General features: G+C 42.3%; 1 protein-coding gene across 1 annotated transcript in view; it reads left to right on the top strand.

The window, feature by feature from the left end:
* BRINP1 (BMP/retinoic acid inducible neural specific 1) overlaps positions 1 to 16,422 on the top strand; it is a 199,661-nt gene that overhangs the window by 130,369 nt on the left and 52,870 nt on the right. The window contains exon 4 of the mRNA XM_066579784.1: positions 7,034 to 7,203. Coding sequence (XP_066435881.1) covers positions 7,034 to 7,203 — 170 coding nt within the window. The remainder of the gene's footprint in view (positions 1 to 7,033; positions 7,204 to 16,422) is intronic.

Below are 16,422 nucleotides of genomic sequence, written 5' to 3'. Positions count from 1 at the left end.
CAACAATAGGGATGACCAGTGAACTAGATAATGGCACAGAGTAAGATGGAATTACAGATATGCCTGGTCTAGATGTGTTTTGTGAAAAATTTGGGACTGCTCTACCTTGACATCTCACATTGACAAGGGTCATGGAAACGTTTAAGCATTGGTGCTCACCGTTTAACACTTTAAGGAAGGCTTCACACAAGCGTGTTTTTGTGCGTACATAGGTGCGCACCTATGTACGCGCAAAAACACGAGTGTATGAAGGTCCGTGCATTGCCTTCAATGCTGCCAGTGGCTCCATCGAAGGCAATGGTTTGCCAGCACCACTGAATTGTTTTTCAGGGAAGGGCTTTACATGTAAGCCCTTCCTTAAAAAACATCCATTTTAGTGTAAAAAAGAAAAAAAAAACTTACCTATTCAGCTGCCGTGTCTCCGTAGGGATAAAGAACACATCTGCCGCATGTGGCCGATGTTTCCTTTATCCCCGTGAGGAAAAAGAATTCCCTGCTGCACCTGCCACATCTGTGACAGATGCAGCAAAGGAATTCTTCATCCCTGTGTGGAATAAAGAATTCCATACCCCAGCTGTCACAGATGACAGCTGCGGTAGTGGATCAAGCTGCCGGCATCCTGTAATTGTTTTTCGGGGAAGGGCTTTAAATATAAGCCCTTCCCTGAAAAACAAGAAAAAAATGATGATAAAAAAATACTCAACTTTCCTTAGCTGCCAGAGCTCAGTCGCTCTTCTCCTACCTGCTGAATGGGCTGCCTCTGATTGGCTGAGCACTGTGCAGCACAGAGAGGTAAATATTTATTTTTATTTTTATTTTTTTTACACTAAAATTTTTGTTTTTCAGGGAAGGGCTTATAGCTAAACCCCTTTCCTGAAAAACAATTCAATGGTTGCCGGCAGACCATTGCCTTCAATGGAGCCACCATCAGAAGCCACGGTTTTATTAAAGGCAATGCGGACATTCCCTATGGTGCACGCATGTCCTATCTTTACAGGCACACACCTGTAAAGCACGGACATGTGCACACACCATAGGGAATGCATTGGTTCTAATAGAAGGGCGTTTTTGTGCGCGCGCATGCACTCACAAAAACACGCTCCTGTGAAGCCACGCTAAGAGTACATGCACTTTCACTTCGGAGTGCTTCTACTCTGTTGACCATTTTAGGCAACTTCAGCAATGGGGATGTCTTCAGCTACCAGAAAAAGTGGAAAACGGATGATGGAGCAAGAGCGCTCCGAAGTAAAAGCGCAGGTACTCTTTAACCAGGGAACAGTTCCCATCCATGACAATAAATCAGGATATGCTATATTCATTAGACAAAATACTGAGGGGGGGGGGGGGACTTTTTTGTGCAGTTGGTGATACCACAACCATATCGTAAGATAGTCCTAGATGTGGATAATAAGCCCCCACTTGGGGAAGATCTTGACCATGAAAAGATGCCAGTCTGAATAAATTCCCTCCAATTGCCTTTACAATACAAAAAAATCACTTATCAGAATGTCAAATCTATATTAAACTAATAGAGCCAAAGCTTTATGCTTAAATCTAAAAAGTGCTGACGTCTATTTTCTACCATGAGGTTTAGGATATCCACAGAGAGCGGAAGGAGATGCAGGCTGGTTATTGAGATAAGAATAGATTACATCAAAATAAAGGGAGGTCGGTAAAATATTAGGCATTTTGAACATCAGAACATTGAATGGCTAGTTGTTTTAGACTGATCTGCTGAGACTGTCAGTATAATATAGCTATATTACATACACTACGTCATTGATTTTAATGGGTTCCCTTACATTATGTGTTTTAGTGCACAAGATTGGCACATAAAAATATACGCAACGTGCTCTATTTTTGTGTATATTTGCGCACCTAATGCCCCTTAGGAGTTTATGGAGGTGTGCAGATGCGCAGCCGATCCGCATAAAATCATGCAGTTCCACCCCAACAAGCCAAGTCCCTTTTTTGCGAAAGTGGCGCAGAGGGGCATAGTGATCAAAAAAAGTCAAAAAATGGTAGCACAAGTCAGGCCTATGCCATATTTTGCAACTTTTGTTGCCAAGAACAGGATGATAAATCTTCAGTACTGACTGCAGATCCGAGAGCTGTGTGACTGCAGGGAAGATGAGCCTGTGAAGACAGTCCCTCTCTCACAGCTAAGATGCCCTAATGTCCCAGTTTCTAGGGTAGTTGAATGCCTAATGACAAGCAGTGGATTGCAGAGGGACTTCACTTCAGCCTAGATTTGCAGTAGTAAAACAAAAATATTTTTAATGAAGGTATATTACAAATATTAACAACACACACACAGGTGATTATATGAGCATAAGTTGTCTGAAAAGTTAGGTATTAGAGATGAGCAAGTATACTCGCTAAGGCACGTTACTCGAGCGAGTAGTGCCTTAGCCGAGTATCTCCCCACTCGTCTCTAAAGATTCGGGGGTCGGCGCGGGTGACAGGTGAGTTGCGGCAAGGAGCAGGTGGGGGAGAGAGGGAGAGAGAGAACTCCCCACCATTCCTCCCTGCTCTCCCCTGCTGCTCCCCGGCCCCCGAATCTTTAGAAACGAGCGGGGAGATACTCGGCTAAGGCACTACTCGCTCGAGTAATGTGCCTTAGCGAGTATACTCGCTCATCTCTATTAGGTAAGCTTTAAGACCAATAACAACTTGATTTGGGTCTGAAGAAGCTGATATCTACAGTATGTATGGGGTTCTCTTCCCCCATTTCGGCCTTACGCCCATGGCCGGGTCTGATTTCGCCTGCAAAATGAAGTCCTCAAATTTCATGGATAACAAAAAATCAGAATGAGCCTAAGTATTTGAATATAGCTTTGTCTATGAAGATTTAGTGAAATATAAATAGAAGTTATGACAATTAAATAATATCATTCAGTTACTTCAAATATATTACCCAGCAGATATTGTACAGCCCAACAAAAACAATCATATTTATAATCTACTGTGATTCCTCAATATACAATATTAATTGGCTACACTGTATATGGAAAATATTGTTGGAACCTTAACTCTATGGAAAGCTTGTAATTGGGCCATTCCATGCCAAATCATCACAGCTCACAACCCAACCGTCTCAGATTTTCATGAAATTTGGTAGGAGGGTTGAGGGCATAAAGTAACGTATAGATGTAAAGTTTTAGCCTTCAGTGATACACAGTAGTCATACAGCAGGGTTGAAAACATGAAAAAAAATGTGAACTTTATGCTTACCGGGTCAACAAAAAATTGTCATAACTTACCTTCTAACAACGATAGAGCTTTCATCATCGGCTAATTTTAAAGCTAATTTGTTTTATAATACAGTGTAACAGTCTTCATTTCAAGGTCACAAGATGCAAACTTTGACCTTGAATATCTAAAAAGGTGTATGTTCATTTTTTTGGTAATCCAGTATGTTATACAGGTAAATATTATCTCTCCTTGGTGTAAATTTCATTTTGGGAATGCTTTGGGAACAGGAGTGCAAAAAATATTAAACTGGTTTTCCCACTACTTGTAATAGCTTCACAATCACTGTGTTCCTCCCGGTTGCTGTAAGAATACAGTGTATCATTGAGGACTGAAATTTTCCAGCTGTGTGTTAGTTCATGCCCTCTACTGTCCTACCAAATTTGATGAAAATCTGCGATGGTTGGGTTGAAAAGTTCATTCTTTTCCGATGATTTGGCATGGAATGACCCACTTGGTTTCGAAGTTTCCAAAATGTCAACTAAAGGTAATACAAAATGAGGATTAAAGAAACTTAAGCAGACAACTAATACAGATAAAGATAGTCCTTACATATAATAGTCAGAATGAACTACGGGAAGATGTAATTCATTTTCTATGTTGAGGTCCTGTGAAGTAGATATACCAGAAAAACTAAATTGAATTGTTCTCACCTTCTGTCCAAAGGATCAATTCATCCTGGTGCAAATAAAAAGCAATCCCGAACATGAAGTACACTATTGTACTGTAGAGAAAGGCTACTAAATAGCTAGTTATTGCATGCACTTCAATAATACAGGAGTTTTACCAGTCAAATGCCAATGCTGATTGGCTGGCTTTTCCAGCAAAGTGCACATGGCGCAGATCCAGACTGTTTTGCGACGTTGTATGTTAACCCCTTAAGGACCAAGCTGTTTTGTACCTTAAGGACCAGACACTTTTTAGGGATTTTACCCATGTGGCGGTTTTACTGCTCTATTTTTTTTCCTTTAGCTACCAAAATTATTTTTGCTGCGTTTTTTTCCCCGTGACATATAGGACTAATTTTTTTTATATCTTTTTCACTGACTTTTCCCCCCGTTTTTTAGTTTTATTGTGGGTAAGAAGCTAAAAAAATTCATTTTTTTAACATTTATATATATTTTTTTAATTATTTGTAAATTTACACTAAAATAAAGTAAAGGAATGGGTTCCTCTATTTGTTTCAGACATTTTGATATATAGTATGTATGGTTTTGGTTTATAGGGCGCATACGGCGACGGTTTTTGTTGGCGTCTGCTTTGTGTTATTCTCTTTCTTTTGTATGTATTGTTGTTTTCTTCTGTTATTTTGTCTTACTGATGTGTGTAATTGTGTTTTTTTTTTTACTATCTATGTCCCCCATGACGTCATGTAAGACCTCTGGAGGACATTCACATATTTTTTTTTCTTCTTTATTTGACACTTTCCCACTGTAGCTGGGGCATCCATAGGAGCCCTAGTTACAGGGGAAAGCAACCCCTGTGGTGACATTAGTCACTTGCAGAGCTGCCAGGGTCTAGTCTGACCCTCCAGCTCTGCAGTAGCCGGGAATCCCGGGAGGTCACATGACCCTCCGAGGCTCCCGTAGTGAAAGTACATGTTACTTTCACTTTCCCCATACAGTGCTCATTGAGCACTGTATATCGGGGAAGCAGAAGGCAAGAAGGGTTAAAAATCACTAACAGCTGATAACCCATTCCTGCCCCTGACTGATTGCAGAGGCAGGAGACTTAAAGCACCGCCGTAATTTTACTATCGGCGTTGCTCGAAGCCCAGGACCAGCTGCCGTAAATTTACTGTGGCTGGTCCTAAACGGGTTAAAGAGACTCTGTCACCTACATTTAGTTCTACAAGCTACGCTTATGGACTGAATGTAGGTGACTTGTGGAGTCCAGGAATGTAGTTTAATACTTACCTTCCCCGTTGCTCCCCCAGAGTCAGCATGGGAAATTGCTGCTCAATGCATTGATTGGCGCTGCTAAGTAGTCCACCTATCATAAAATTAGAATGGACAGGCTACTTAGTGCGCCTCTCAATGCAATGAGTGGTGGCTTCCAGTGCCAGCATTGGGGGAAACGACAGGGAGATAAATATAAAACTTACATCACCCTACTCCATGGTTCACCTACTTTCAGTCATAAGCATATCTTATAGGGCTAAAAGTAGCTAACAGAGTCTCTTTAAATTGTATTTAAGAGACGGTAGCCAGGAAAAGGGCATTATATGCTGAAAATTTTGTATCCTGAGGCCATTTTAACTAGACTGTTTACTGTAGCATATATTTATATATCTTGTTGAGGAAGGTCGCATCTTCTTCATCTTCCTTTTTCCTGCTTCCAAGCTCTGTAAATATTTTGAAATGTCCCCACTCAAAAATAAACCTATGTAGCGTAAAACGGTAATTAGAAGACAGGGAGGATAGAGGAGGGAGATGTAGCTGCAGTTCCTGCTCAGTGTAAGGGCTCCTTCACACGGGTGCTGCATTTCTCGGCCGCCTGCATCATGGCCGCAGCATGGCCGAAATTTGCATTAATGAGAGGCAGCCATGACCAAGTCACGGATGCATCTTCCGTTTTTCCGCCTGTGCCTTAGGCTGCCTTCACACAAATGTTTTATCGTGGCCGAAAATCGCGACCATCTTATGCATTGGATTCCAATGCATCTGTTCAGATGGGCAATTTCCATTGCGTAAAATCGTAAAAAGATAGCGCATTTGGAGCATATTCCTGCTGGCTCCTATGGGAAAGGGAGGTGTAAAGGGAGGTGGGAGGGAGTTTAGCAACATCTCTACTAAACTTCCTTCACCTTCCCTCCCCATCTCCCCCCCTTTGCGGCTGAAGGTGAAGAAAGGAGGCAGGAAATGGTGGGAGATTAGCGCACTAGCTTCGCTAAACTCCCATCCACTCTCCATCCCTTAATGGCTGCCAGCAATGGGTGGGGGCAGGGGTTTAGCACATTAGCTCAAACCCCCTCCCTTTGCCGACAGTTGGCAAGGGGTGGAAAGGGGGTGAGGGGAAAGGAGTTTAGCAGAGCTAATCTCCCTTCCTGCACCCCATGCTAACCCAGGCTGCGGCATATATGCGTCACAGCCCCAGCCTTCTGCAAGGGCGATAAAACGGGACTTGGTCATGGCTGCTTCTCGTTCATGTGATTTTTGTCTGTGATGCGGGTGGCCGAAAATCACAGCGCCCGTGTGAAGGAGCCCTTACAGTGAAATAGCATGAAAGAGTGGCGCAGCAGGGAAAGGCATCTGATTGGCTCAGAGCACACAGTTTTCACATTATGCCTACTCAGCAAAAAGCAGAACACATGTATTACCGTAATATACAGGTAATTCACAAACACATAGAAATGGCATTATTAATTCATATGCATTATCCTACAGCAGGCACTGTGTAGTCACTAAAAATGCATCCGTTTTCTTTTAAGCTCTTTTCATGTTTTTCCAATGAAAAATACCATATATAGTTTATATCTCGAAAATATTGTAACTATAACCATCCAGGATGATTCTAATTCCAATTAACTGCATAATCTAATTTGCAGTTAGCTAGACAAAGAATGACAGAATGATTTAAAGCCATTTTAGAAAAGAACATTTTCTTTCTTTCACTGATTAAATTAAATATATAAAATGGACTAAAATGATAATCTCTATCTTAATTGCTTGTGATGCATTAATTGACAACACTGCTGCCATTTATAAAATGAAGCTATTATACCTAGAATTATTGGATTCATCTTAGTTTAACCATTGTCACTGTGTTTGACTCTGTGCAGGTGAGGAGGCGCTGACGATGTATATGGACAAGAGCCGCTTGGATCGTCATGGCGGAAATGGAAACCAGAGTGTGGAGTCTTTGCATCATTTGGCATCATCTTATTTTGTAGACAGGGATGGAACTATGAGAAAACTTCATGAGATCCAAATATCAACAGGAGCCATTAAGGTATTTGCAAGTTTGATTACTGATATATTATATTTAGAGATGAGCGCGTATACTCGATAAAGGCAATTGCTCGAGCGAGCATTGCCTTTAGTGAGTACCTGCCCGCTCGAGACGGCAGGTTCGGGTGCCGGCGCGGGGGAGCGGTGAGTAGCAGCAGTCAGCAGGAGGGAGCGGGGGGGGGGGGAGAGAGGGAGGGAGAGATCTCCTCTCTGTTCCGCCCCGCTCTCCCCCCGCAGCTCCCTGCCCGCTGATGGCACCCAAACCTTCCATCTCGAGCGGGCAGGTACTCGCTAAAGGCAATGCTCGCTCGAACAATTGCCTTTAGCGAGTATACTCGCTCATCTCTAATTATATTTTATGTCTACCATAAAGGGAATGTATCATCAGGCAATGTTTTTACGGTATGTTAAACACATTTTTAAGAATTTTTGGTGATTTTTTAAAAATTTGCCAAGTCATTATCTAGATTTGTTTTTTTTACAAAAAATCCTGAAATCCTGCAGTTTTTACTCTGGATGGCAAGTGAGTCACTTAAAAGGCTATTCATATATCAGCAAGCTATCACCAGGCCACAGGATAGGGAATACCTTGCCAATCAATGGGGGTCAAACTGCTCCTTGAATTTTCACATTGGTGGCCACACATGCACAACTCTGAGCTATTCACTACAATGGCAACTGCTAGAGATCACTTCAATGGGCCCACTGGATGCCAGGTGCTTGAACTCTGCCATCTTAGGTGATCCCAGTGAAGTAAATGGTGCGGTGGCACACATGTGCGACCACTACTGTTAAAATTTCAGGACATGTCAGGGACAATTTCTCTGCATCGGTGGTGTTGCAGGGGTCAGACCCCCATGATCAGCAATTTATTTCCTATACTAGGGTTAAAGGATAACTTGCTGAAATTGGAATATCGTTTTAAGAGCCTGATATTTCCTTTAGTTAGAGATTACTTTTCAACAGTCATCTCATTATCATCACTGGTAGGATTACGATGAAAGGTAACACCATATATATATATATATATATATATATATATGTATATATATATACAGAGGACCTACAGCTTACAATAAGAGATGGACACAGCTCCCCTCCTCCCCCTCCCTGCTCAATGACCTATGAACAGGTCAATGAATATTTCCAATTTAATGTTACTTATGGACCATGTTGCTTCTGGTAAGCATATTTTGAATGCTGTTAACAGCAGCTCTGGCAAGATAGCCACCCTCATAATCATGCAACAAATAAAATGAAAAAAGAAATCTACCATCAAAAATAATAAGAACAGTTTAGAAAAGAAGAATGTGTGTCAGTATATAAAAGCTGTATAGAAGAATATATAGGCAAGAAGTTCTCTTTAAAGTGAGTGCCCTCCTTGAAAAGAATTACAGTACTGTGCAAACGGTTTAGGCAGGTGTTGAAAAACTGCTGCAAAGTAAGAATGCTTTCAAAAATAGAAGCATTAATAGTTTATTTTTGTCAATCAACAAAATGCAAAGTGAATGAACAAAAGTGAATGAATCAAATCAATGTTTGGTGTGACCGCCCTTTACCTTCAAAACAGCATCAGTTCTTCTAGATACACTCGCACACAGTCAGGGATTTTGTAGGGTTTTATCATTATTGATATGTAGATTAAAACACAGTCATTAACTGAAACAGAAACAGCTGTGCAGGAGGCTTAAAACTAGGGGAGGAACAGCCAAACTCTGTCACAAAGGTGAAGACAGTTTCATGTCACAGGTCATACACCATGGCAAGACTGAGCACCGCAACATGACACAAGGTTGTTATGCAGCATCAGTAAGGTCTCTCCCCCAAACAAAGATCTCAAAGCAGACTGGGGTTTCAAGATGTGCTGTTCAAGCTCTTTTGAAGAAGAACAAAGCAATCGGCAATGCTGGTTGGCCAAGGAAGCAGTGCAGCAATTGAAAGACACATCATGCTCACTATACTTTGAAATTGGAAATCAGAACTGGCAGAAAGCAGTGGCACCAGGTACACACATCTAGTGTTCAATGAAGTCTGGTCAGAAGTGGTCTTCGTGAAACAATTATAGCCAAAAAAACACACATTTGATGTAGAAACAAGGCCAAGCGACTCAACTATGCATGAAAGCATATGAACCAGTGTGCAGATAAATGGCAGCAGGTGCTCTGGACTGATGAGTAAAACATTGAAATATTTGGCTGTAACAGAAGGCAGTTTGTTTGTTGAAGGGCTGGAGAGCGGTACAATAATGAGTGTCTGCAGACAACAGTAAAGCATGGTGGAGAGTGGTACAATAATGAGTGTCTGCAGGCAGCAGTGAAGAATGGTGGAGAGTGGTACAATAATGAGTGTCTGCAGGCAGCAGTGAAGCATGGTGAAGAGCGGTACAATAATGAGTGTCTACAGGCAACAGTGAAGCATGGTGGAGAGTGGTACAATAATGAGTGTCTGCAGGCAACAGTGAAGAATGGTGGAGAGTGGTACAATAATGAGTGTCTGCAGGCAGCAGTGAAGCATGGTGGAGAGTGGTACAATAATGAGTGTCTGCAGGCAGCAGTGAAGAAAGGTGGAGAGTGGTACAATAATGATTGTCTGCAGGCAACAGTGAAGAATGGTGGAGAGTGGTACAATAATGAGTGTCTGCAGGCAGCAGTGAAGCATGGTGGAGAGTGGTACAATAATGAGTGTCTGCAGGCAACAGTGAAGAATGGTGGAGAGTGGTACAATAATGAGTGTCTGCAGGCACCAGTGAAGCATGGTAGAGAGCGGTACAATAATGAGTGTCTGCAGGCAGCAGTGAAGCATGGTGGAGAGCGGTACAATAATGAGTGTCTGCAGACAACAGTAAAGCATGGTGGAGAGCAGTACAATAATGAGTGTCTGCAGGCAGCAGTGAAGCATGGTGGAGAGCGGTACAATAATGAGTGTCTGCAGACAACAGTAAAGCATGGTGGAGAGCAGTACAATAATGAGTGTCTGCAGGCAGCAGTGAAGCATGGTGGAGAGCGGTACAATAATGAGTGTCTGCAGACAACAGTAAAGCATGGTGGAGAGCAGTACAATAATGAGTGTCTGCAGGCAGCAGTGAAGCATGGTGGAGAGCGGTACAATAATGAGTGTCTGCAGATAACAGTAAAGCATGGTGGAGAGTGGTACAATAATGAGTGTCTGCAGGCAGCAGTGAAGCATGGTGGAGAGCGGTACAATAATGAGTGTCTGCAGACAACAGTAAAGCATGGTGGAGAGCAGTACAATAATGAGTGTCTGCAGGCAGCAGTGAAGCATGGTGGAGAGCAGTGCAATAATGAGTGTCTGCAGGCAACAGTGAAGCATGGAGAAGAGCGGTACAATTATGAGTGTGGAGTAAGGTGGCAGTTTGTTGCAAGTTTGGCCTGCATTTCAGAAAATAGAGTTGGAGATTTGGTTAGGATTAATGGTGTCCTCAATGCTGAAAAACACAGGTAGATACTTAGCATTCACGTAATACCATCAGGGAGGCGTTTACATTTATGTGCAGCAGAACAGTGACCCCAAACATCCAGCCAATGTCATTAAGAACAATCTTCAGTGTAATGAAAAACAAGGAGTCCTGGAAGTGATGATATGGCCCCACAGAGTCCTGATTGAGGTGATTTAGATTTCTCTTTTGTTCATTGACTTTGCATTTTGTTAACTGACACAAATAAACTATCATAACTTCTATATTTGAAAGCATTCTTACTTTGCAGCATTTTTCTCACCTGCCTAAAACTTTTCCACTTTTAACCTATTTCTTAAAATCTCTTTATAATGGTCGATTTTTCCATTTTATTTTTTTATAAAAGAGTTCAAAACCTCCTGCAAAAAAATATATTTAAAACTGAAATTTTTGCCTACAGCCACAGCTAAATGGAATGTAGAACTCATTCATGCCTGTGTGAGGCCTCAGTTATGACTTTTGTTCTTCAGCTCCTTTATAGGGGCAGAACCATGAAAATACTGGAACTGTACATGCTGGACCTGACCAGCGTTATATGGACCCCATTGACCCCATTCTGGCATGCAACCCCAAATTTCCTGGATGAAATAGAGCCGTATGCTGCATTATTTCACCTGAGATATTAGGTCAGATCTGTGTCGGAACCTACAAATGGATCCTCTGGCACAGATGTGAATGAAGCATTAATAGCTTACTGCATAGTGTTGATACATTAAAGATAGGAATAAAACATAATGCAGTAAATTTCTAAAGCTCCTTATTGTGGTGGCTGCAGTCAGCCAGAAAATTAAGTTTGAAATATATTTCTATGCAGAGGATTTGGAGCATTTTTTCAGAAAAATGGACCTCCAAGTACTGTGAAGAATTTTTGGAAAGAGTAAAGGGGTTTACCAAGATTACTAATTATCTTCTATCCACAGGATAGGGGATAACTTGCTGATCATGGGAGTCTCACCACTGTGACCCCCGCTAATCACTAGAACAGGGTTCACGTGTCCTCCATTCTGTCCACTGCATGGTTACTGCACCACCCTCACGGAGAAGATGAGTAAATGGAGCACCAGTCGCAGAAGCCTGCTGGCACTTAATTCACTTTCAGTGGGACAATCGAAAAAGTGCAAGTGCTCAAGTATTTCTGTTAGCCCCATTGAAATGATTGGAGTGCTGAACATGCATGCTCGGACCCCATTCTTGAGATAGGCGGGGGTCTCAAAGGTGAGACGCCCACCAATCAGCAAGTTACCCCCTGTGGATAGGGGATAACTTGAAATCTTGGTACAACCCCTTTAATTGATATCTGTCAGTGTCCGTGCAGCTACTAAACCAGTAGAGTGGCAGGGACGCTGACAGGGGGGCAAGCTACACATACAGCCCTAATTGCTCAGCCGCTCTCGGGGGCCTGAAATTTGGTTTTGAAACCAGCACTTGCCATATATAAATGATAGTAGAGTGGTCAGATGGGTAGTTCATTTGTGGATAGTGGACATTCCTGGACATTCTCTAGTAAGTGATTGTCAAGACATTCCCATGGCTCTAGATTAGCTTCTAGCATCATACATTACTCAAGAGCCAGTGAGTATTTTTGATGATGGTGCAGTGCACAAAGCCAAGGATCACTATCCAGTAAGGAACTGCCCATCGGACCTCTATATATGGTGTGGGCAGTTTAAAAAGCTAATTTTGGGGCTCCCAAGGCAGGAGTTTTTAATTGCGGTTAAAGACCGCCACAAAATACGGCTCATGTGAACGCAACCTTATGGGTAAAGGTCCCCAAGAGGACCAAACAAAGCATACAGTAGTATATTCAGGTGTAACCTGTCGGATAGAATGGCAATGAGAGTATTAAAAAGAATGTTCTCAGCGTGACATACCAAACTAATGGAAGCAAAACCTCTCTGAGAGGCCTGTATGAGTATGACAGTATTGGCAGCATTGACTTGCTATATTGGAAGGGTCCCCTGGACAATTCGCTCTTGGATTTGTTCCTGATATTAAAGCATCTGTCCTTGCTGCTCATTCTTCAGCTTCCGTGCTCTGGAGATTTTGTAAATTCGGTTAACTCAATATAAAAAAAAACATTTGCCATCATTTGTGCAGATGTCAGATCTAATATGTTGGGTTGCCCGTCTCTAGCCTAACATTTATTAGTTATTTTAAGCTGTTATTGTAATTATAGATTCTTCCAGAAATAATATGTGATACATAACGTCTCTTTAACGTAATGATTTTAAAGTCCTGCTTTGACACTCATTTTTCATTGAGCTTTCTAAAAACAATATATGCTTTGCAAATGGCAGACAAGTCTTACAGAATGATCAGAATACATTGATTTCTCTTTATTTCTGCCTCACTGCACTTTGACAGCATTTTTCTGTTGACATAACTGTATGCTGTCACTTTTTTATAGAATGAGTTGTATTTTCAGTCGTAACAATTGTATTCATGTCTTCCTTATAGGACTTTAAACTTTAATGAATAGTTTTGCTTTTGTTGCACTAGGGGATTTTCCTAATATTCCATAATACACTGGAATATCCAGGGATTGCAGTGTATTAGTGTCTGTCATTGTAGCTCTGCACTTCTCATCATTGGCTGTTTATGGTGTGACCAGTAGTGGAACTACCACTGTAGAAGCCATAGGACTCATTGCGGGACCCGCAGTCTCAGAGGGGCTTGGGTCCAGGAACAACATGAAGACATAATGTTAAAGTAAGATAGGCCTGCCACTCTTACCTACGGCTCCACTTTCTGCTCCTAATGTTCTGCATTAAAGTCCTCTTGGGGCCTTTGGCTTTACTTTCTATGTGCTGCTTACCTCCTTCTCCTTTCCGCACATCTGTCTTGTTGAATGGCATCAGTATCATGGCAAAGTCAACCCTCCTTCCAGTTTCAAGGTTCACAACTTCATTAGTTAATGCTGCCACCATCATACTTGTGGGGCTTAGTGCACTGGCAACCAGAAGAGCGTAAGGGTGGCTTTACACAGAGTGACTGTTGGGCGTCCCAAGATGTATTGTTCCTAGGCATTCACATAGGAGTGACTGTGATTCAGTGAATGGAAGCAGAGCATGCCGGAGATCTTTTCTGGCCACCCACCTGTGAACAGGGAGTATTTCAAAAAGGAATGACTGCTTGTTTACACTGAGTGAAAAAGCATTCACTAATCGCTTTGTTTCTCGCTCAGTTCCTTGTCAGGTCAACAGGACAACTATCGCTTAAAATTGTTTGAGTGATTTTCCACCTGATAGTTGACCCATGTAAAGCCACCCTAAGAGGGTGAAGATAAGGATGGATAATGAGAAGGAGTGGGTGGGGAGAGACAACACAGCAGGCACGTTATTTAATACAACTGCAAATGCAGCCCCCCCAAAATAAAATTATAAATATATATATATATATATATATATATATATATACACACACACACATACATAAAATCCTACCAAAAGTATTTGGACGCCTCTACCAGTAGTATACCAGGGATTATATGTTATTAGCCTGTGACATGTCCTAAACCAAGTTTCACATAAGATGCAGACCTTTGGAGGTATCAGCCATAGCTTGTGATGGGAGCAGCAAACTATTGAATATACAGATCATGTCGCTGTGCACAAGCTGCCCATCATTGAACACAATGCATGAGCCCATCTACAATAGCACAAGGAGTGTCATCATTGAAAGCTGTGTTATTGAAGAACGTTCTATGGAGTGATGAATTACATTGCTTCAAATCATATGGACATATCTAAGTGTGGAGGAGGCCTGGGGAATGCTTTTTGGCTGAGTGTTTTGTGCCAATATTTAAGTACGGCAGAGGTTCCGGTATAGTCTGAGGATGTTTTACGTGGCTTGGTTTTGGTCCATTGGTTGTAGTGGCAGGAACCATCAACATGGAAGTGTACCTTGAAATTCTAGACAATAATGTGCTGCTGACAATGTGGCAATACTTCAGGAATGGTCAATAATAGTCCAACAAGACTATGCATCTTGTCACAAATCAAACAGTTTTATCTTGATTTGAGGATATGGATGTTCCACAATTGAACTGGCCTGCACAGAGTTCTCACCTAAATCGTAATCAAAATCTTTGAGACGAACTGGAATGTCAGGTCAGGAAATATAAACAGAGTCCATCTTCTTTGAGAGAGCTCACCAGACATTTTCAGAATGAATGGAGGAAAATACAAGCTGAAGTGTATCAGACCTTAGTAGAAATCATGCTATGGAGAGTATCCAATGTTATCGGGGCCAAAGGAGGCCCCACAAAGCTTTACCATTTAAGTACATACTAGTTTTGATTCATGCGCAGGTGTCTAATTATTTTTTAGTAGGATAGTACACATATACATGCACCAAAATAGATAATACAACTTGTAAAGAAGTTTTCTGGGACTGGGATACTGATATTCAATCATTGGAGGCTCCAACAATGAGCCATTTGAAGAGGCCCCAGGTCTCAAATGTGCGCCTTGGCCTCTTTGTCACATGACCTTTCAGCAACTCAGTCCCATTCAGGTGAATGGGATTAAAGGGGTTCTGTCCTTAAAGAAAAAAAAATCTATACTACTTACCTATCCCTTCCCAGGCAGTCTTCTTACCGGATCTTCACCTTACCAATTTTCTCCTGGCGCTCCTCCAGTACCAGGGTCACGTAATCTCCAGCCGGCCAAATCCTCTTCTTCTTGTGACGAAGCATACATTGCTGACATTCTGCTTCCTGTAGGTCAATGTACCCAGTCACTAGTGACGTAGCCTTCACTGCCTAGCAGGGAATGCCGAATCCTCGGCAGCCTGCTATAGCACGACTGCGCATGTGCGATGTCTCACCGCTGATGTTTCACATAGTATGTGGGCGTGATGACTGCTTCTGTGTCTGCAGCATGACTACACCCCACATACAAAACTTACTTCCAATCTGTCATGTGTGGGAAAGGGTTTAGCATTTTAAGAAAATAAACAGCTTAATAGATCTGTTTGCATGGGATTTATTTGTAATGTAGTTAGTTAGTTATCTCGCTTGGACGACAAGAGTCCATAGCGCCGATCTAGAATGACCACGAACGAGAGCACTGTTCCATTCAGTGTTGATGTTGGAGGAGGTACCGTTGTTGCTCCCACGAGCGCCACGGACGACCATCTGGCGGGGGGTCGTCTCTCGATTTTCCTAGCAATTGCTGCGGTTAGAGCACCGTGGGCCGGAACAGCTTCTGACAAGTGTGCAACATGACTAAAAAGTGCAAGTCGTCTCCTTGTTATTGTTTCTGTAATTGATTCAAGCCCCGTGCAAGCTTTTTTCTCGCTGTTTCTAATGAAGTCAAACCAACGGACACAGAGAATCTGGCGCTGGCATCGGATGTGAAAAGACTCGAGACGCTCAGTGGTTTGTGACAGCAAGATCCAAGTCTCTGAGCCGTACAATAATATTGGCATAACGCAGATCTGGTAAAATCAAATCTTAGTCCTGAGTGCTATGTTCTGCCTCCGCCAAAATTTATCCAGGGACCTCATCGCCGAGGCTGCCAGCGCTATTCTCTGCAGGATGTCTGGAAATGCCCTCCCATCTGTGTGCTGAACGCTTCCGAGGTACACAAACTCACTGACAGCGTCAACTCTCTGGCCGTTTGCGTCTAGGTATGGAGGGATTGCGCCGGCTCCTAGATTCTGCAGCTTGGTTTTTTGCCAGGAGATGTGAAGCTCAAGACAGGATGCCTCAAAACCAAACTGTTCCAATGAGTGTCTCAGATT

Source organism: Eleutherodactylus coqui, chromosome 10 (genome assembly GCF_035609145.1).
Source record: "Eleutherodactylus coqui strain aEleCoq1 chromosome 10, aEleCoq1.hap1, whole genome shotgun sequence".
Classification (NCBI taxonomy): domain Eukaryota; kingdom Metazoa; phylum Chordata; class Amphibia; order Anura; family Eleutherodactylidae; genus Eleutherodactylus; species Eleutherodactylus coqui.
Note: the sequence above shows the minus strand (reverse complement) of the source record. Positions and strands in the feature narration are given on the sequence as shown.